The sequence below is a fragment of the Protomyctophum parallelum genome (assembly GCF_964188405.1).
Source record: "Protomyctophum parallelum genome assembly, chromosome: 5".
Taxonomy (NCBI): domain Eukaryota; kingdom Metazoa; phylum Chordata; class Actinopteri; order Myctophiformes; family Myctophidae; genus Protomyctophum; species Protomyctophum parallelum.
In genome coordinates this window covers 38,352,487-38,368,957 of record NC_139702.1, presented here as the reverse complement: position 1 = coordinate 38,368,957, position 16,471 = coordinate 38,352,487, and the positions used below count along the sequence as shown (strand labels likewise).

The window sequence follows — 16,471 nt, the reverse complement described above, 5'->3', positions numbered from 1 at the left end:
TCGTCTTCAATGTTTTTATCTTCAATGTTTGTGTTGGTTTACACAGACCCTCAAAGCCTTTACATAGGAGGGGCTAGCGCCCCTCAAAAACCCGGAAGAGGTGCCTGGTCTAGGCACTTTCTTGACACCCCTTGAGTCTGAGTACAGGCAGAGCGATGGAGAGAGAGAGAGCTGAGAGAGTGGGGGAGAGAGGTAGGGAGAAACTCTGCACATATTTGGGTAGGCTATGTCATATACCCGAACGGGTATGGACTAGTATCAATAAATGATTACATGTTTTATTCACAATTTAAACCTCCATTTTGTCTCCATTTCTCCATCTTACAATTGGCCCGTGAGAAAAAGCTTTCTGCTAGCCCAACTTTCACATAATGACCATAATTCTTACAGCCAAATGACATCATCAATCTTTGGGCATTCGTTGCTATGGTTATAAATTGTGCAGTTGAAATATAGGAGAGTCATAAATGATTAAAACTAATTAAGAGAAAACACTAAAGAATAAGAATAGATTGTCTAGGATTACATAGATTATTTAAGAAACTCATTTTCAAGGTTTTTTGGGGAAAAAACTTAATGGATGATTTTGAGAGTCTTTTGAAGAAGGTTGATGGTATAGGTGAGAATGATGAAGATTTTGAGAGTTTTTTGCAGAAAGTTGATGAAATAGGTGAACTGGTGAAAGGTCTGAACTCTTCCGACCCAGAGGCTGAGCAGAAAGTTGATCATTATATCGCTAATTTGGAAGCAGATGAACCATGCAGGACAAAAATCAACAGGACAAATATCAACACAAACCCTGTTTCAGAGAATTCCCATGAGGCTCAAAGTGCAGAGAGTCCAGAACAATTCATGAAGACCATGGAGAGAGATGCAGAAGACAGGAAGAAGAGAAGAAGAGCAAAGCGGGAAAAAGCTAATGTGCTTAAGGACAAGGGGAATGAAGCTTATGCAAGAGAAGACTATGAAACTGCTGTTAAGTATTACAGTGAAGGATTGGCAGAGCTACGGGATATGCAGCCCCTGTACACCAACCGAGCACAAGCCTTCATCAAGCTGGGCAGGTATAAGGAGGCCATCAGTGACTGTGAATGGGCCCTGAAGTGTAATGAAAGATGCATCAAAGCTTATATACACATGGGCAAAGCATATATGGCACTGAAAAACTACACAGAGTGCAGGAACTGTTATGAAAAGATTATGGAAATTGAACCTGCAAGGCAGAATATGGTGAGAGAATACTTAACCCAGGCGGCTGTGGATGAGGAGAGAGAGAAGCAGGAGAGGGATGCGAGAGTAGAGTTTGTTAAAAGAGAAGACAATACAGTGCTGCTGCTGCTGGAGAAGCTTTCGAGGTCTAAGCAGGACCCTCTCTACTACTGTGGAGTGGTGGAACTTCTGTCGCAAGCCATTACTGACTGCACTGGCCAGACCCTTTTCAGACTGAATAAAGGCTTCAGTATCATCAGCAACAATGACACTGTGAGGAGTTGTCTGTTACAGAGATCAAAGGACCCATTTGCCAGTGAGTTGTGTGTGTCGGTGCTGAGATTATGGAAGGTGTTTTGCAATGGAAATCATGAAAACCAGAAGATGTTAATGACGTGCTCAGTTTCCAGCCAGTCTGTTGTTGACTTATTAGCATCAGAGGACATTGCTGTGCAGAATGAATGCCTGGCATTGCTGTGTTTATACTCGCACACGCCACATGGAAGAGGTCTGGCCATTGACAACTTGAATTTGCACCTGTTGATCAGAAATCTAAAGGTATGCATCTCAAAGCCAAACAAGTGCAAGGAAAACACAGCACTGACCATTCTGGAGAACTTTGCCACAGAAAACAGATTTTGCATACAGATTAGAGGCGTGTTTTCACAAACTGTTGGTCTCCCTTTTGTCACAATACTGAGAAATATAAACACAGCCAATATGCATCTCCTTCCAGCGCTGATATCGACAATAAACTGTCTGGCTATTGATGATGTAATCCGACATAATTTGGCTCACTCTGCAGACATTTGGGAAGCCTTTCTAGTCGCTATGAATCACTGCAGTAGCTATGAATACAACAACATACTTTATCCCCTACTTGGCTTAATGATCAATGTGTCAACTATCACCTCTCCAGCTATTCAGGAACATGCTATTTCCCTCTGCAGTCGGTGTATGGCCCTGTTGAATAACAGCGATGGAGAAATCATCTCTAGAGCCACAGGTGTGTTGAGCAATATCCTCCCACAATCCCCTGCTGCCGTCCACCACGTTGTTGAGCGAGGTGTTGTGAGGACCATGTACAAACTGCTAAAGGGAGACGGAGTGGCCCCCACAAAGTACGCCATTAAGACCCTTGCAGTGTGCACCAGCATCAGTGACTTGGCACGGGTAGAGCTGGTGAAGTCTGATAAAAGACTCTCCGTCCTGCGTTGTTTGCTGGTTTCCAATTGTGATGAGGTGGTGCATGGAAATACTGCCCTTTGCCTGGGCCACTGCCTGGAAGTGGAGGGAAGTGCCACTGATCTCCTTGGCACCGACATCGTGTTGTCGTTGCTGCGTCATGCCGCAGGGGATGCCAAAAGGATCACTGTACAAAAGAACGCCTCCATTGCTCTGGGGAAGTTGTGTCGGGCCGAGCCCAGACACGTAAATAGACTTCGAGAGCTCCACGGCTTTGAGATCCTCCACTCCTGCATGAAGCTAATCACGGCACCAAGTCAGTCATAATCTCTGCCAATTATCAGCCATCCTATGATCCTATACAAATGTGAAAAGATAATGAACTGATGTTCAATATCTTTTCACATTTGTACACTTGAGATAGGCTTACTGATATCACTGTCAGACCAGGTGTGGCATTTATCTCTAACACAAAAAGACAAATAAGGTCTGCACACTGATCATGCACCAAAAGCTTAGGCCCATAGGCTCCAATCATCTATTGTAAAAACTGTTGTTTTTATGGTTTAGGGATGTTCTTTTTGTTTATACAGTATATATTGTTCTGTTCTGAAAGTCCATTGATATGGCTGCCACATGACGTCATGTTTAGTCCTCTAAGCAAACATTAAAAGTCTATAAACTTGGCTGCCACATGACGTCACGTTTAGTGCTCTAAACAAACATTAAAAGTCCATAGACGTGGCTATCTATCTATCTATCTATCTATCTATCTATCTATCTATCTATCTATCTATCTATCTATCTATCTATCTATCTATCTATCAATCAATCAATCAATCATATCTATCTATCTGTCAGATGTAGAGTTTCTGGCCAGCTCCATATACATGTATGCAGATGTAGGTGATGATGATCATGCACGCAGATTGGAGTTTCCTCATGCAATGATCCTAGCCTGGCTATAAGCCAGACTCATATCCCACTGTCCCACTGACGCCGGCATTTCTTTTTTGCCAACGGCAGATTCGCATCAGGCTTATTAGCCAGGCTAGGCCTGGTCGCCTCGTCAGAGTCTCTGCTGCCGCATGGCCTCTCTGCACCTCTGCTCATAAAAAGATGACTACACTTCGACCAGAGCCATAGATTTTGGCCATCTGCTGATGTCATATTGACTATTCGTAGTCAATATGACAGATTAACTGAATCACGAAAGATGAAGTGAATTATTATTATTAGAGGAATTGCACTATCCAAGATGAACTGAATTACTATAAGCCAGACTCATATCCCACTGTCCCACTGACGCCGGCATTTCTTTTTTGCCAACGGCAGATTCGCATCAGGCTTATTAGCCAGGCTAGGCCTGGTCGCCTCGTCAGAGTCTCTGCTGCCGCATGGCCTCTCTGCACCTCTGCTCATAAAAAGATGACTACACTTCGACCAGAGCCATAGATTTTGGCCATCTGCTGATGCAGGCGCGTCACGTTCCTATAACGGCGGTGGGTGCCACCCCCGCCCTCCTCCCCCCCCCCCCCCCCCCCCCCCCCCCTCCTCCCCCTCCCCCCCCCCCCCCCCATCTACAAGATTGTAGGGTGGCATTTGGTACTGTGCTATGCTATATTCACTTCACACGGGTGTGATTTTTTTAGCATACATTTACAAATCATGATTAAAAAAATAGCTGAACTACAAGCTACAATGACAAAATGTAACAAGCATTTAATTTAGTTGTAAGTGTTGTAATGCGAATAAAACAAATAACCCCCCCCCCCCCCCCAGCGGTGGAAAAAAAACGAGTTTTGTTTTTCGGTTGGTAATTTATTTACAGTTTGCTAATGAACACAGTGTTTCAGTTCACAACGAATACATTCAATTGTTTCAGTATCTTGTTTCAACATGATCAATGATAAACAGTAAAGCAGTCGCTTTGTGGCGGTCGCTTACGAGGAAAGTGTTTCTAGAGTCCTTACATTACAGCTATAACATTAAATAGTTTCAACATTTCAGCATGATCAATGATAAACAGCTAGCAGTCGCTTTGTGGCGGTCGCTTATTGACGTACCATTTAACGTACGAGGAAAGTGTTTCTCCTAACAGCTGCACGGCTGATGAACTCGTTGGCTATAGCATCCATGTCCAATTCCTGCACCATGTCGCTGTGACAGTTTATCAGAACCAGGTGATTGAGTCTTGCTTGTCCCATTGTGGATCGCAAATATGTCTTGCCAGACTGGGAGACGGGTCTTGGCGGCGGCAGGCGCAGGAGCGCCGGGCAGTGGCACTGGAGTCGATGTAGCAGCGGGCTCTGGTGCGAGCAGCCGGGTCTTTGAGGCGGCAGCAGCGGCGCCGAATTGTAGGATGGACTGGACTCGCTTCTTTGCAGGAGGTGGCTTCATCATCGTAGTTTCGTAGTCAAATGGATTTGGAAATGAATCGTGTACTGTAATGTATGGACATTTATACTCTCTACCTGGCAGCAGAACAAAAGCCACCTTATTAGCATTTGAATGCCCATGGGCGGCGGCCCAACACCTCTGGCCCGCGCCCGACGCTGCACAAGCTGGTATGTGACTACGTGACATTTTCATTCAGGACAGTCACTATACAGTGGGTGCATATTCTGCTATTAAAAGTTTAAAACAGAATGCCAGTGGGTGCAGCTGCGCCTCGGCACCCCCGGAGTTGACGCGTCTGTGCTGATGTCATATTGACTATTCGTAGTCAATATGACAGATTAACTGAATCACGAAAGATGAAGTGAATTATTATTATTAGAGGAATTGCACTATCCAAGATGAACTGAATTATGACAGTCTGAAATTGGTCTATTCATTGAGGCTATTTTGCTTGCTATCAAGGTGTAAAAGCTGTTTGCTTTGACACAAGCTTTCGGCCTGTGACACAGCAGCTGGAGCAAACAGTATCACAAAGGTGGCTGGTGACACTCATTGCCACCCCTTTCACCCATGCCTTTAAATCGTCATGCGTCCCTCAGCACTTTCTTCCCATGAGGCGTCCTCTGAGTTGCAGTACGTATGAAGGAAGGAGTCAATTAATTGGAACAGAAGACCCCCAGGATATGGATGTTTCTCCTCACGGCCATTTTCTGCACCCCAGAAATGTCTCCTACTTCTCCTTCTTCTCAGAGATACGACGACACTCGGATCCCATTGGCAAGACTGTTGTGGAGACCCTGGCTATCTCGGCTGTCCTGCTGGTCTCCGTGGCAGCCAACATGGGAGCTGTGGTCATGGTCGTCAGAGAACGCCGACTCTTGTCCAATAAGACGGTACTCACCCTCAACCTGTTTGTGGCCGACCTGCTTTTTGTCACCATGATCCCGTTGATCATCGCAGTACGTTGGACCGTGTCCTGGAGACTGGGATACACAGCTTGTCACATTGTGCAGTATGTCATTTGTGTGAGTGGCTGTGTCACGATCTCTACCCTGGCCTCCATTAGCGTGGAAAGGCTCCAAGCTATTCTTCGGCTGCAAACGGTCCCCACCCTCAACACTTGGATGGTGTCTGCTGTCCTCACTTTCATCTGGGCTTTTTCTGCCCTTGCATCCATACCCCTTAGCCTGTTCTTCACTGTAATGGAGGAGGAATTCCCAAAACATGTACGTATTGTGTGTGTGTGTGTGTGTGTGTGTGTGTGTGTGTGTGTGTGTGTGTGCGCGCGGATGGATGGATGGATGGATATGGTCCCACACAGTGCCTTTCTCATATCTGCGTTTCATGACTTTAAAACAGGGAGATTTCCACATTTGTACTCTCAAGTGGCCAGATATGACTGCAGAGATTGTGTGGAATGTATCCTTTACGGCCCTGTGCTTCCTGCTTCCAGGCCTAATCATTGTGGTCAGTTACAGCAAAATTCTACAGGTAGGAATCCTCTAGTGACTGTCTAGTCTGTCCCATGTACTTCACTTGCCTAGTATACTGTACATCTTGTGTGGATCATTAATGTAACTCTTAGGACAATGACATTTTAGTGTCATTGTGGGAACAGAAAAGCTGCAGGACATTAGTGTTTACGCTATTGACTACTGAAGCTGGAAATGGTAGCTGTATGTACACAAGGCTTGCATTATCATCTGTCAATATTACTTTGGAAGTCTCAGCACATTGGACTTGCAACATTAGAGCATTCGAGATAATGGGACACTATGTCTATTTTTAAGCAACCTTTTAGAAATGTTAAGACATAATAGACCTTCGTGTGCCGCTACATTGGGCAAGTTAGTTGGCTAGATAAGGTAATCTCATTGTGTCTTTCGTTTTCATCAAATAATCACTATGTCAACTGCCTCTGTTGTGTGATGCATTTTTGTTATCACCTCCTAAAGAACAAGATAGCATTGAATGTGTATTAAGTTAATGATTGACACCATCTCTTTTGTCTGATATTGCAGGTTAGAAAATGTTCCAGGCGGCGGATCTGGTCCAGAGTCAACCCATCCTCTCACATGGGAGAGTCTCGTGTGTACTCTGTCTCCCGCCAGGACATAAAGCTCTTGCGTACACTAATGGTCCTCATGCTCTCTTTCCTAATCATGTGGAGTCCCATTTTCATCACCACCTTCCTCATCCTGGCCAGGAACTTCCTAGGGCAGCTGTATGTCTCCTCCAGCCTGTTCTTCTGGGTGGTGACATTCACCATGACTAACTCAGCCCTCAACCCCATCCTCTACTCAGTCTTCCAGTTCAAGAATGCCTGGCGCAGGCTCTGTTGTGGCTCTGAAGTAGTGCCAGTGATGTAAGGTACAAAAGACAGTCCGGTACCAGTATATATTATCAGCCATCCTTCAATTACCCATGCCATGTGTTATATATCCATATATCTCCATATATATATATCTGGCTAAATACCATGCTGTGAAAATACCATGAAAGACAAACTGTTCACTCATGGGCATACTGTCATAATATGCATTGAGGTCCTTGAAAAGTGTTGTGTGCATGGTTCCTACTTGGGTTATTCATGTGTGTATGGGCACACTGTACCTTCAACCAAGGCCACTGGCTATAACATCCCCACCAGATTCCTCAGAGACACTTTCGTTTTGCTTTGGACAATTACCGGTAGGCTACTAGATCATGACATGCCAGGCATAGACTGACAAAAGAACAAGCTGACAAAGTGTAACACTCAAACTTAATATTAGATTGTCTGTCTGTTGATTTGGGACAGACATACAATCTAGGATCTAGATACAGCTCAGATAATCAGGATCACGATTGGCCACCCAAGCTCGTGATAGCACATCAGTGAGCTGGATGCAATCCTACCTGGAGCCGGGGAGAGAACAGATGGTGGAGGTGAACGGAACACTGTCCCGGTGTCCCCCCACAGTGAGGCCCTGCTGATGGAATAATTATGCTTCTGTTGAGATTTCCTTTGCTTATATCCTCTTCAAGTATATTGTTGTCTAATCATATCCATTAATCTTAAATAAGGGCCAATTAGTTATGGCATAGTGTGATCATACGATTTTACTAAACATTATGTTGTTATGGTATTAGAATTGTACTAAACATTATGAATATGTTAGGATATTGTATATCCATGTTTAACCTTTTACCTACATGATTACGTATACTGTTTGTCTAATATACTGTAACAATGTCTCCCCTCACAAAACAGAAAGCCCCATACTGTGGCACCAGACAATGATCTTAAGTTGATGCTCAGGAAGTATTGAGAAATGGATTGAAAATACCGGATAACGGCTTCATGTGTTCATGTGACTCCAGTCCTTATAGTTCCATATTTCTATAAGTTGTATGTTTTTTTGTATGTTCTCTTTCTCTTTAGGTTGAACATGACTGAATGACTCAATGACCATAAAATAACCCAGAGGAAAGCAGAAGTTCCTGAGAAGGGAACATCTCGTCGGAATCAACCTTTTGCATTGTTAACCAGTATAAATGGGCAAGGGATAGTGTTGACCAAGTGCTCAGACTTTTCGTCCTGGCATTTGGTGATTGTACTTACTGAAAGGGTAAGGAGTTTTGAAGCCCAGAGCTCTGTAAATCATTTTATATTCATATTATTCAATCTGTAATATTATAACTTTATGCAATTTGATTAAATCCATGTTAACCTTAATACTCTTGTCCGCTCTTAACTTCACCAATTAAAGGACGCGCTGAGATAGTGTGCTACATGAGGGTATTTTAAATTATCTCACTGCATTTGTTTTGTTATCAACCATCACTGCCCATTTTGATAGGCTGGAATGACTTAGGGTTGACAACAGAGTACAGCAACTTCAGTACAGCAATGGGCCTGGTCTACAAGATTCACTGCACCACTAAGATACCCATGTACCTGTCAAAATATTTCCTTAATGTCAATGAAGTCCACAATCACAACACCAAGTGGTTCAATTAATTTCACTCCTATGCCACTAAAATGTGGAGCACCCTACGACACCCTACGACCCCCGGACCCCCCCGGGGACCCCCGCACCGTTTCTGCCATGGTGATTTGCATATCATTATGGCCGTGGCTGCATGGGTTGACCACGCAAAAAGGGTGAAATCCCCCCAAAGAGAAAAGCAGGAGAAATGGAGGGCTGCAGGCCTGCAGCTGCAGGAGTCATGCAGGAGAAATGGTTCAAATAAATGGAGTCTCCTGCAAAATGCAGTCCTGAGTGTTGTTAGGTAATCATGCACATAGGCCTATGTAGTTCTTACTGTGTAATTAATTATACAGGGGTATGCTGGATAAGAACTACATATCCCAAGTCACATCTCGGAGTGTTGGTTGGCAGCACAGTCTATGGTTGGCAGGTATCAGAGCCATCTAATAGAAGAGTTACGGTATTGAGGGGGCAGAAACCGAGCACTCGAGCGCTGTTCATGCAGCCTGAACTGAGACAAGCTGGAGTTGGAAATACATTGTTTTCAACGAGGGTGGCGCAAATAAGAGCAAGTTTGGCATGTGTGCATCATGCCAACTGTTTTAAAGTATTGTACAGTGACAACTAAAGTCTCTGTAATGTTTATGTTTATGTGAACGGAGTTTGCGTAACTCTGTCTTATTCTATGGCTCGGCAGCAGGTATGTAGTTCTTACAGCTGTGTGTATGCTGGATAAGAACTACATATCCCATGTCACACCTCATTCGCTAACCACCTAGGCTAGCTGTGGTGGTTTGATTTAGCAAACAAAGCTGCTGGTAGGTAACCTTCTGATTGATAAATAAATATTAAACTTATTTTATAAATAACCCTAGATGTTGCTGACATTTGCGCGTTGCAGAAGCGCTGCAGTGTGTTTGTTACGCTACCTTAGCTAATAGCAGCGTAGCCATATGGTTCACATGACGCTCGTACTTTCAGGGCTAATAGCAGCGCAAACTGGTTAATAGCTATGAATAGCTATAAAACGAATGTTGTTAATCTAATGAATGATGATTACATATGCAAAAATGTGTCTGCATGGAGTGCATGCAATCAGAACTTTGGCTAGTTAGCTAATAAATGGAAAATAAGACCATCGTGATTTGAGAATTGGACAAACACTTGGGTTTAATGGGTTATATTAGAGAAAGACAAGTTGTATTTGATAGCTAAATATGCAGTATACTGGGTTATATATAGAGCATGGCATAAGAGTAAACTTGTGCTGTTTTATTGTAGCAGCAGAATAATTCAGTGTTTTAAAGGAACTGGAGGCCAATCTTTCCGGTGATAAGATGGCCACCAACGTATTCAAAAAAGTCAATCAAAGAACAAGATTCCTTTACAGGATCTCCTCACTGGTCAGCAAAAACACCTTGAAGACCTTAACAGGAGCCCTCGTACAAGGTTTCTTTGACTATGCATCTACCTCTTGGTACCACAGCACCTCAAAGGCCCTTAAAACAAGGCTCCAGACCTCCCAAAACAAACTGGTCAGGCTCCTACTTGGCCTCACCCCCCGAACCCACCTCACCCCTGCCCACTTTGACAGGCTGGGATGGCTTAGGGTCGACGACAGAGTACAGCATCTTGCAATGGGTCTGGTCCACAAGATTCGATACACCACCAAGATACCCATGTACCTGTCTAAATACTTCCTTAATGTAAACGAAGTCCACACCCACAACACCAGAGGGAGTGCAACAAACCATGTACAACCCAGATTCGGCACAAACAAGGGACTAAATTATTTTCGCTCCTATGCCACCAAAATGTGGAACGCCCTACCAACAGTCATTAAGACATGTGAATCCCTTGACTCCTTCAAAACCGCTCTCAAAGGGCACCTACGGATGGCTGCAATTCGAAACTGGCCTCTGTAAAATCTGAATCCCCCCCCCCCCCACCCCATTTCCCCTCACTGTATATGTATCTTTTCCCTTTTTGCTTCCTATATGATGAATTCCTGTTCTGTTCTTTAGCTACATAGAAGTGTCTATTTGTATGTCTCTAAATGTTTTGATGAATTGAACAATGTGGACCCTGTTGTAAACAAGTGTAATGCTTAATTGGGTCGTCCACTCACAGTTAACAGTCTTTGTATTGAGTTTGTGCTTAAAATGTACTGTAAATTCTACAAACTGTTAATAAATATTTCGATCAATCAATCAATCAATCTACAACATGCATTTCAATATTTAATGTCATGTCGATCGGACCCACGGTTGTCCAGAACCGACACAAGGCTTCTGCCCGGGCTTGTCCATATTGGAGCTGGCCTGTTCTGACATCACAACACTCCATATTTGGGCATGTATGAGTGTGACATCACAACACTCCATATTTAGGTATGCCTGACACAGAACTCCATATATAGGAATAAAGGGACACAGAGCGACGGATATAGAAATGTAGTCTATGTGTGGAACGCCAGAATGTTTATCTGACACATTTTGCGCAGTTGTTAATATTGATTTTAGAACAAAAGGAGAATCGCCTGAAATTACACAGGGATTGCTCTCTTCAATAAAGCAGCCTTACATGATTGTAATATTTTTCTCATCTCTCTCTCTCTCTTGCTCTGGTAGATACTTGAAGCTTGATGGAGTTCCCAGAAGATTTTAATCAACTTGAGCTTCTAAACACACATGGACATCTGATCCCCCGTGGAGCAAGTAGCTCATGGAATGCGGAGGAGGTTGACGAGGATGATGATGATGAGGAGGGAGAGCACAGTGAGGAATGGTATCTGCAAAAGGAAGACTTACTCAAAGAGAGACCAGAGGAGCTCATTTTGTGGGCAGCAGAGTACAACCGTGTAAGTGTTGAAACTTTAAAGTCTATCACACGTTATGTTTTCTTATTTGGATAGACTGTTTTTTTTGCAATATTCATAGTGAAACAGAGGCTACGGGTCTGCAGTCACGCGAGGGGCATGTCTTGATTTATCTCCCCCAGGCTTACAGCGGGCGAGTGGGGCCGCAGCAAGCCCAAAATGAGTGGTCATCTGTGGGTAGAACGAGCATGCTAAGCTAACTCACAGGTTATGGAGTTTTTTTTCCCCCATCTCGATTTTAGCGTTGGGTCCTGGGACAAATAACAACATAAGATTCATAGGGGACAGGAAGCGTATTCGTGAGGGAAAGTGGATGATAATAACTTTAATAAGACTTAAAAACATTAAACCAAGCACTTTGCCTGAGGCTTTGATGATTTGAGACATAATGAACCAGGATTTGAGTAATTGAGTGTATTGCATAAATCAGTAGCCTATTTATTAATAAAAAATCACACCCGTGTGAACTGTGAAGTGAGGGCCGCTAATATATTAAAGTCTAACTCATGTTGATTAGGTGATCTAATGAAACAAACGTTAATGTTTGGACTAGATGACGCCATATCAGGGTTGGCCGACAGGATTATATTTTACCTTCCAAATAATAAATTAATCAGCATTTATTTTAAATCGCTGTGAATAACGTTAAATGCGTGTTTGCAGATACATGCGCCCAGCTCATAATTACACCTCATTATGATAGCGCCGCCCTTCTTTCTACTTGCGATTGCGGCCTGTTCCTGTTTTTATAAATACTAGCCCTGCCCCTGGTCCCCCTGTAACATACGAGCGTCATATGTGTAACATGGCTACTATAGTCTATAATCTACTGTACTATCATGCAGACATCGCTTGCCAAAAAAGAACTAAAGTGGCCGTGATTGGGCAACAATAAATTAAATTAATTAATTAATGTTTTTGGCTTTACATCTCATTCAACCATAATACGTATGCAAAACCTACAGTTTGTTTTAACTGTTAATGTCATCATGAATTTTATCCACGTTTTATTCCGTCTTTCAGCCTCGGAGTCGGAACGCCTGGTTCTGTTCATTCTTAATAACACCCTGAACCAAAAAGACTATAAAGCGCTGATGAGTAGCGGAGCTGTAGTCTGTAAAGCTCAATGTGGGCTTCGCCGTATGACGGTGTTGTTTTGCATTGACAATAGCAGACATACAAGCTCACAACGTGGTGCCTTGCGATGTGTTGTGAGCTTGTAGATTTGATATTTTCAACCTACAATAGGCGGATCTATCAGCTGCATCTTATGGCTGCAGTGGAGAAATAATGAACCAAATGTAGGTTTCTGAACTTTTGTTGCTGAGTTTAGTTGGCATAATTAGGTTTTTTCTTTTTGGTTTTTGAGAGATGTTTGTCAACAGTTTTGCAAATAAATTACATGGCGCTTACTAATGGCATTTTCCAAACTGGCTTCAACCAGGCTGGTTTGGAAAGTCAGATTTTTGTTCTTGACTAGACAATTTACAATTACAATTTAGGCATTTAGCAGACGCTCTTAATCCAGAGTGATTTACATTAAGCAAGAACAAAAAGCATGGGAATACATCACATAAAAAGCATTTATCATGAAACATGCATAAGCTAAGAAAGTAACAGTGGAATATCTATATAATGAAACTATACATATATACTACTATGCTATACATATGTACTATGACGTGCTATGACTACATACAATGCAATTATAGTGCTGTCTACATAACATGCTATACGTCTGTATCAAATGCTATCTAAGGGGGTAGGGTAAATGCTACGGGCCAACACAAAACAAAACAAGGTCTGACAACAGGTTATACACCGCAATTTGCAACACTAGATTTGTTCATAATAAGATGAATCTGGAGTTGCAACACCCTCCATTGACAGTCCATTGATCCAAATAGAAATTTCCGATCTGCTTGTATTAAACGATGTTAAACTCACCAACATTGTAGCTGTAGGGCCAGATTTAACTCTTTTCAATCTGCAAAGAGTTTGTTTCATATGAAAAATACACCGTAGACATGTTATCTGAGCTACTTTATGTCAGGAAATTCAGTACAGGTGATCTAAGTCTTGAAGTGTTGGAGTTTGGAAGTGCTCGTCTGTGTCACTAAACGGCCCTGCGTACCAACTATTTCGAATTTGCGAATAATGCAGGAGGCAGAAGGCGTTAATGAAAATGAGTGCTTCCAAAATCCAACATAATCACCTGCAAGTTCTTGACAGGAAGTAGCTTATAACATGTCTACGCCTACGGTGGATTTTTATGAAACTTAATGCTTTGCAGATTGAAAGAGGATCATTCAAACATGCCCTACAGCTGCAATTTTGGTGATTTTAACGTTTTCTCCGTCTTTTTTCTCGGGCGCCCTAGATAAATCATTAGATCAGGCCCTGGGCTACATATGTGCAAAATGTGGCGCTTTTAGACAAATTAGCGTAAAATCACCATTCTCTCTCCCTACCTCCGATCCTGTCTTTCAGGTGTCAACAATCCACAGGTTATTGTCTGCTGACCCCTCTCTGGCATGTTGCCATGACGAGGACCGCTACACACCTCTGCACCGTGCAGCATACAACGGGCATGTCGCTGCAGCCTCGGCGTTGCTTGCTGCTGGTTCGGTCATTAACTCGCGCACAGTCGACGGCTGGACCCCTCTCCACAGCGCCTGTCGCTGGGGCCGCGTGTCCGTGGCAGCCCTTTTACTGCGACATGGCGCCGAGCTCAATGCCCAGACAAACGGGGGACTTACGGCACTCCACCTGGCTGCCTCCCACACCAGCTCTCCGCCTACAGACTCCGCAAGCACACTAGAGCTTCTCCTTTCTCAGCGGCACCTGAAGGCCGGACTCTGTAGCAGCAGTGGGGAAACGGCCAGCGAGGTGGCCCGCCGAAGTGGCCCTTTTCACTTCCTGTTTGAGATGGTGGAAGACTATAGCAGTGTGCTGCCCAGTGTGCCCACGTGCTGACTTAAAAACACAAATCACACACACACACACAAACACACACACACACACGACCAAATATAACATGGTACCACTTCTCCATAGAACTCAATGGCCACGCCTGGCATGTTCTTTTCTGTCGCCCTATTACTTTAAATGGCGTCCACCTTCTTGATACAGATGAGTAAATTCAGCATCTAAAGGGGACTTCCTTAAAAGAAAATCCAAAATGCAGTTGGGCTGCGCCTGCGACTAATGATTAAATACTTTATTATTATTATTATTTGATTAATCTATACAGTTTGTTTGATTCATCATGAAGTTTCACAGCAAATTCCATGACAATCCAATCAGTTGATATCTGTTTAGGACCAAAGTAGTGAAGCGACCAACCATTATAGACTTAAATCTATGCCAATATTTTGTGACGATCCTTTTTTTCAGATCTTGAAAATGGAAAGCACAGTCAATAGTTACTCAAAGTTTCAGTCAATGTATTAAAGCAATTATAGGTCAGAGGTTTTATATATCTGGAGATTCAATTATTAATAATGTGTCATACTGTATTGACTTTGAATCTTGACTTGAATTGTTCAATGTTGCCACAATAACATGTGGCTAGCATGTTTCTTATTTGTGACCTTTTGAGAAAGGTATTCTCTCCATTTCAGAGCACACATTTTTGGCATTTTAGCTTGTTGATTTCTCTCTGATTTGTTTGTTTTGTGTGTAAGATGATTGTAATAGGTGAAATGGCAAGACCTCGCCATCCTAATTACTCTAAGCTTTCTCTTCAAGTAAGACAAAGCATACATCGTATCCAACTAGAAGAGGCCAGGTGCATTTTATACTAGTCGGCCTACAACTAAAATGCTGAAGAACAATGTTGCATTTTCCAGGTATCCAGTTCATGATTAAACACCATAAAGTTGTGGTTGCTGTTGTTGTACGTATGTATACTCACTTGTTTTAAAGTTGATTCTTGATCAATATGTTACAAGATCAAATCAATATGCTAGGATGCGTACATATTCTCCCATATGCAGTACTGCTGCTGCCTACTGCCCTTCTGTTATGAACTCAGCCTTTGAGCACAGGTTGAGGAGCAGAGAAAGGTTAGACTGCACCAGAAACACATTGGTTTGTTCCAGGTTACTAGTTGCCTGCAGAGCAAACTGAACACAAGTTTCTGCTCGCTCTCACATTTATATTGCAGAGATCACAGTCATCACACAAAACCTTTAAAGTTATTTGAGCAACTTACAGGTTGCACAAGAGGCCTAACCATCAGCACTGAGATACCCCACCACCATACATCTTTGGCAGGTTCCCATTAAATGGTATAGAGTTTGTGAACATACACCCTGGGATATGTGTATACCACCATTTATGTGCTTTTTATTAATTTAATTTCATTATGAGTAGAGCTATTCATTTGAATTTAGCCTCAGAACTAACAAGCTCCAGACATCCCAAAACAAACTAGTCAGGCCTGACCTGGCCTAACTCCCAGAACTTTGTGTTGACCTGTACCTTCGTTGAGCTGTACCCATTCTACAAACTGAATACAAAAAATCAATCAGCCAAAGTCTATTATTTTGACATGGAAGGTCCAGGTCCGTTATCAAGACTGAATGTGGCTAATTGCTTAATAATCTTTACAACCATACCCATAATAAAACTGGTAAAAGAAAACTGTCCTCTCACTTTGGGCTTCATTATGGTGAAAGCACAAGCATTCTACAATAATCTAGACCAGCTTTCATTGTACATATCAAAAGTTAATCAAATTATTTACAGACGGACAGACAAGAAGACAAACGGACAAAAAAAGAGACAGACACACTTGTGAATTGTGATTTATATATACTAG

The 16,471-nt window shown here is 42.9% G+C and overlaps 3 protein-coding genes across 4 annotated transcripts; all 3 read left to right on the top strand.

Annotated features, from left to right (window-relative positions):
- Positions 1 to 576: 576 nt before the first annotated feature.
- Positions 577 to 2,721, top strand: ttc12 (tetratricopeptide repeat domain 12; the record flags this gene model as incomplete). Its single annotated transcript, XM_083764459.1, has 1 exon — positions 577 to 2,721. The coding sequence occupies one exon, from the start codon at positions 577 to 579 to the stop codon at positions 2,719 to 2,721; it is 2,145 nt and encodes a 714-aa protein (XP_083620585.1).
- Positions 2,722 to 5,477: 2,756 nt separating this feature from the next.
- On the top strand, positions 5,478 to 7,163 carry LOC310858353 (free fatty acid receptor 4-like; the record flags this gene model as incomplete). The annotated part of the gene is made up of 3 exons (XM_083764458.1): positions 5,478 to 6,020; positions 6,154 to 6,285; positions 6,816 to 7,163. 3 exons carry the CDS (start codon positions 5,478 to 5,480, stop codon positions 7,161 to 7,163), a joined length of 1,023 nt encoding a protein of 340 aa, XP_083620584.1.
- A 2,382-nt stretch (positions 7,164 to 9,545) lies between these two features.
- On the top strand, positions 9,546 to 15,263 carry ankrd49 (ankyrin repeat domain 49). Of its 2 annotated transcripts, none has more exons than XM_083765954.1 (3): positions 9,546 to 9,586; positions 11,399 to 11,628; positions 14,137 to 15,263. In XM_083765954.1, the coding sequence occupies exons 2-3, from the start codon at positions 11,413 to 11,415 to the stop codon at positions 14,620 to 14,622; spliced, it is 702 nt and encodes a 233-aa protein (XP_083622080.1). In that variant the 5' UTR covers positions 9,546 to 9,586; positions 11,399 to 11,412; the 3' UTR covers positions 14,623 to 15,263. The 2 variants fall into 2 exon arrangements, with proteins under 2 accessions (XP_083622080.1, XP_083622081.1); XM_083765955.1 differs by having other exon boundaries at positions 9,546 to 9,590.
- Positions 15,264 to 16,471: the final 1,208 nt, after the last annotated feature.

Coding starts and splice junctions, on each gene's coding strand:
- ankrd49 (XM_083765954.1), top strand. CDS start 11,413: ATGGAGTTCCCAGAAGATTTTAATCAACTTGAGCTTCTAAACACACAT. Junction 11,629..14,136: donor GGGCAGCAGAGTACAACCGT/GTAAGTGTTGAA, acceptor CCTGTCTTTCAG/GTGTCAACAATCCACAGGTT.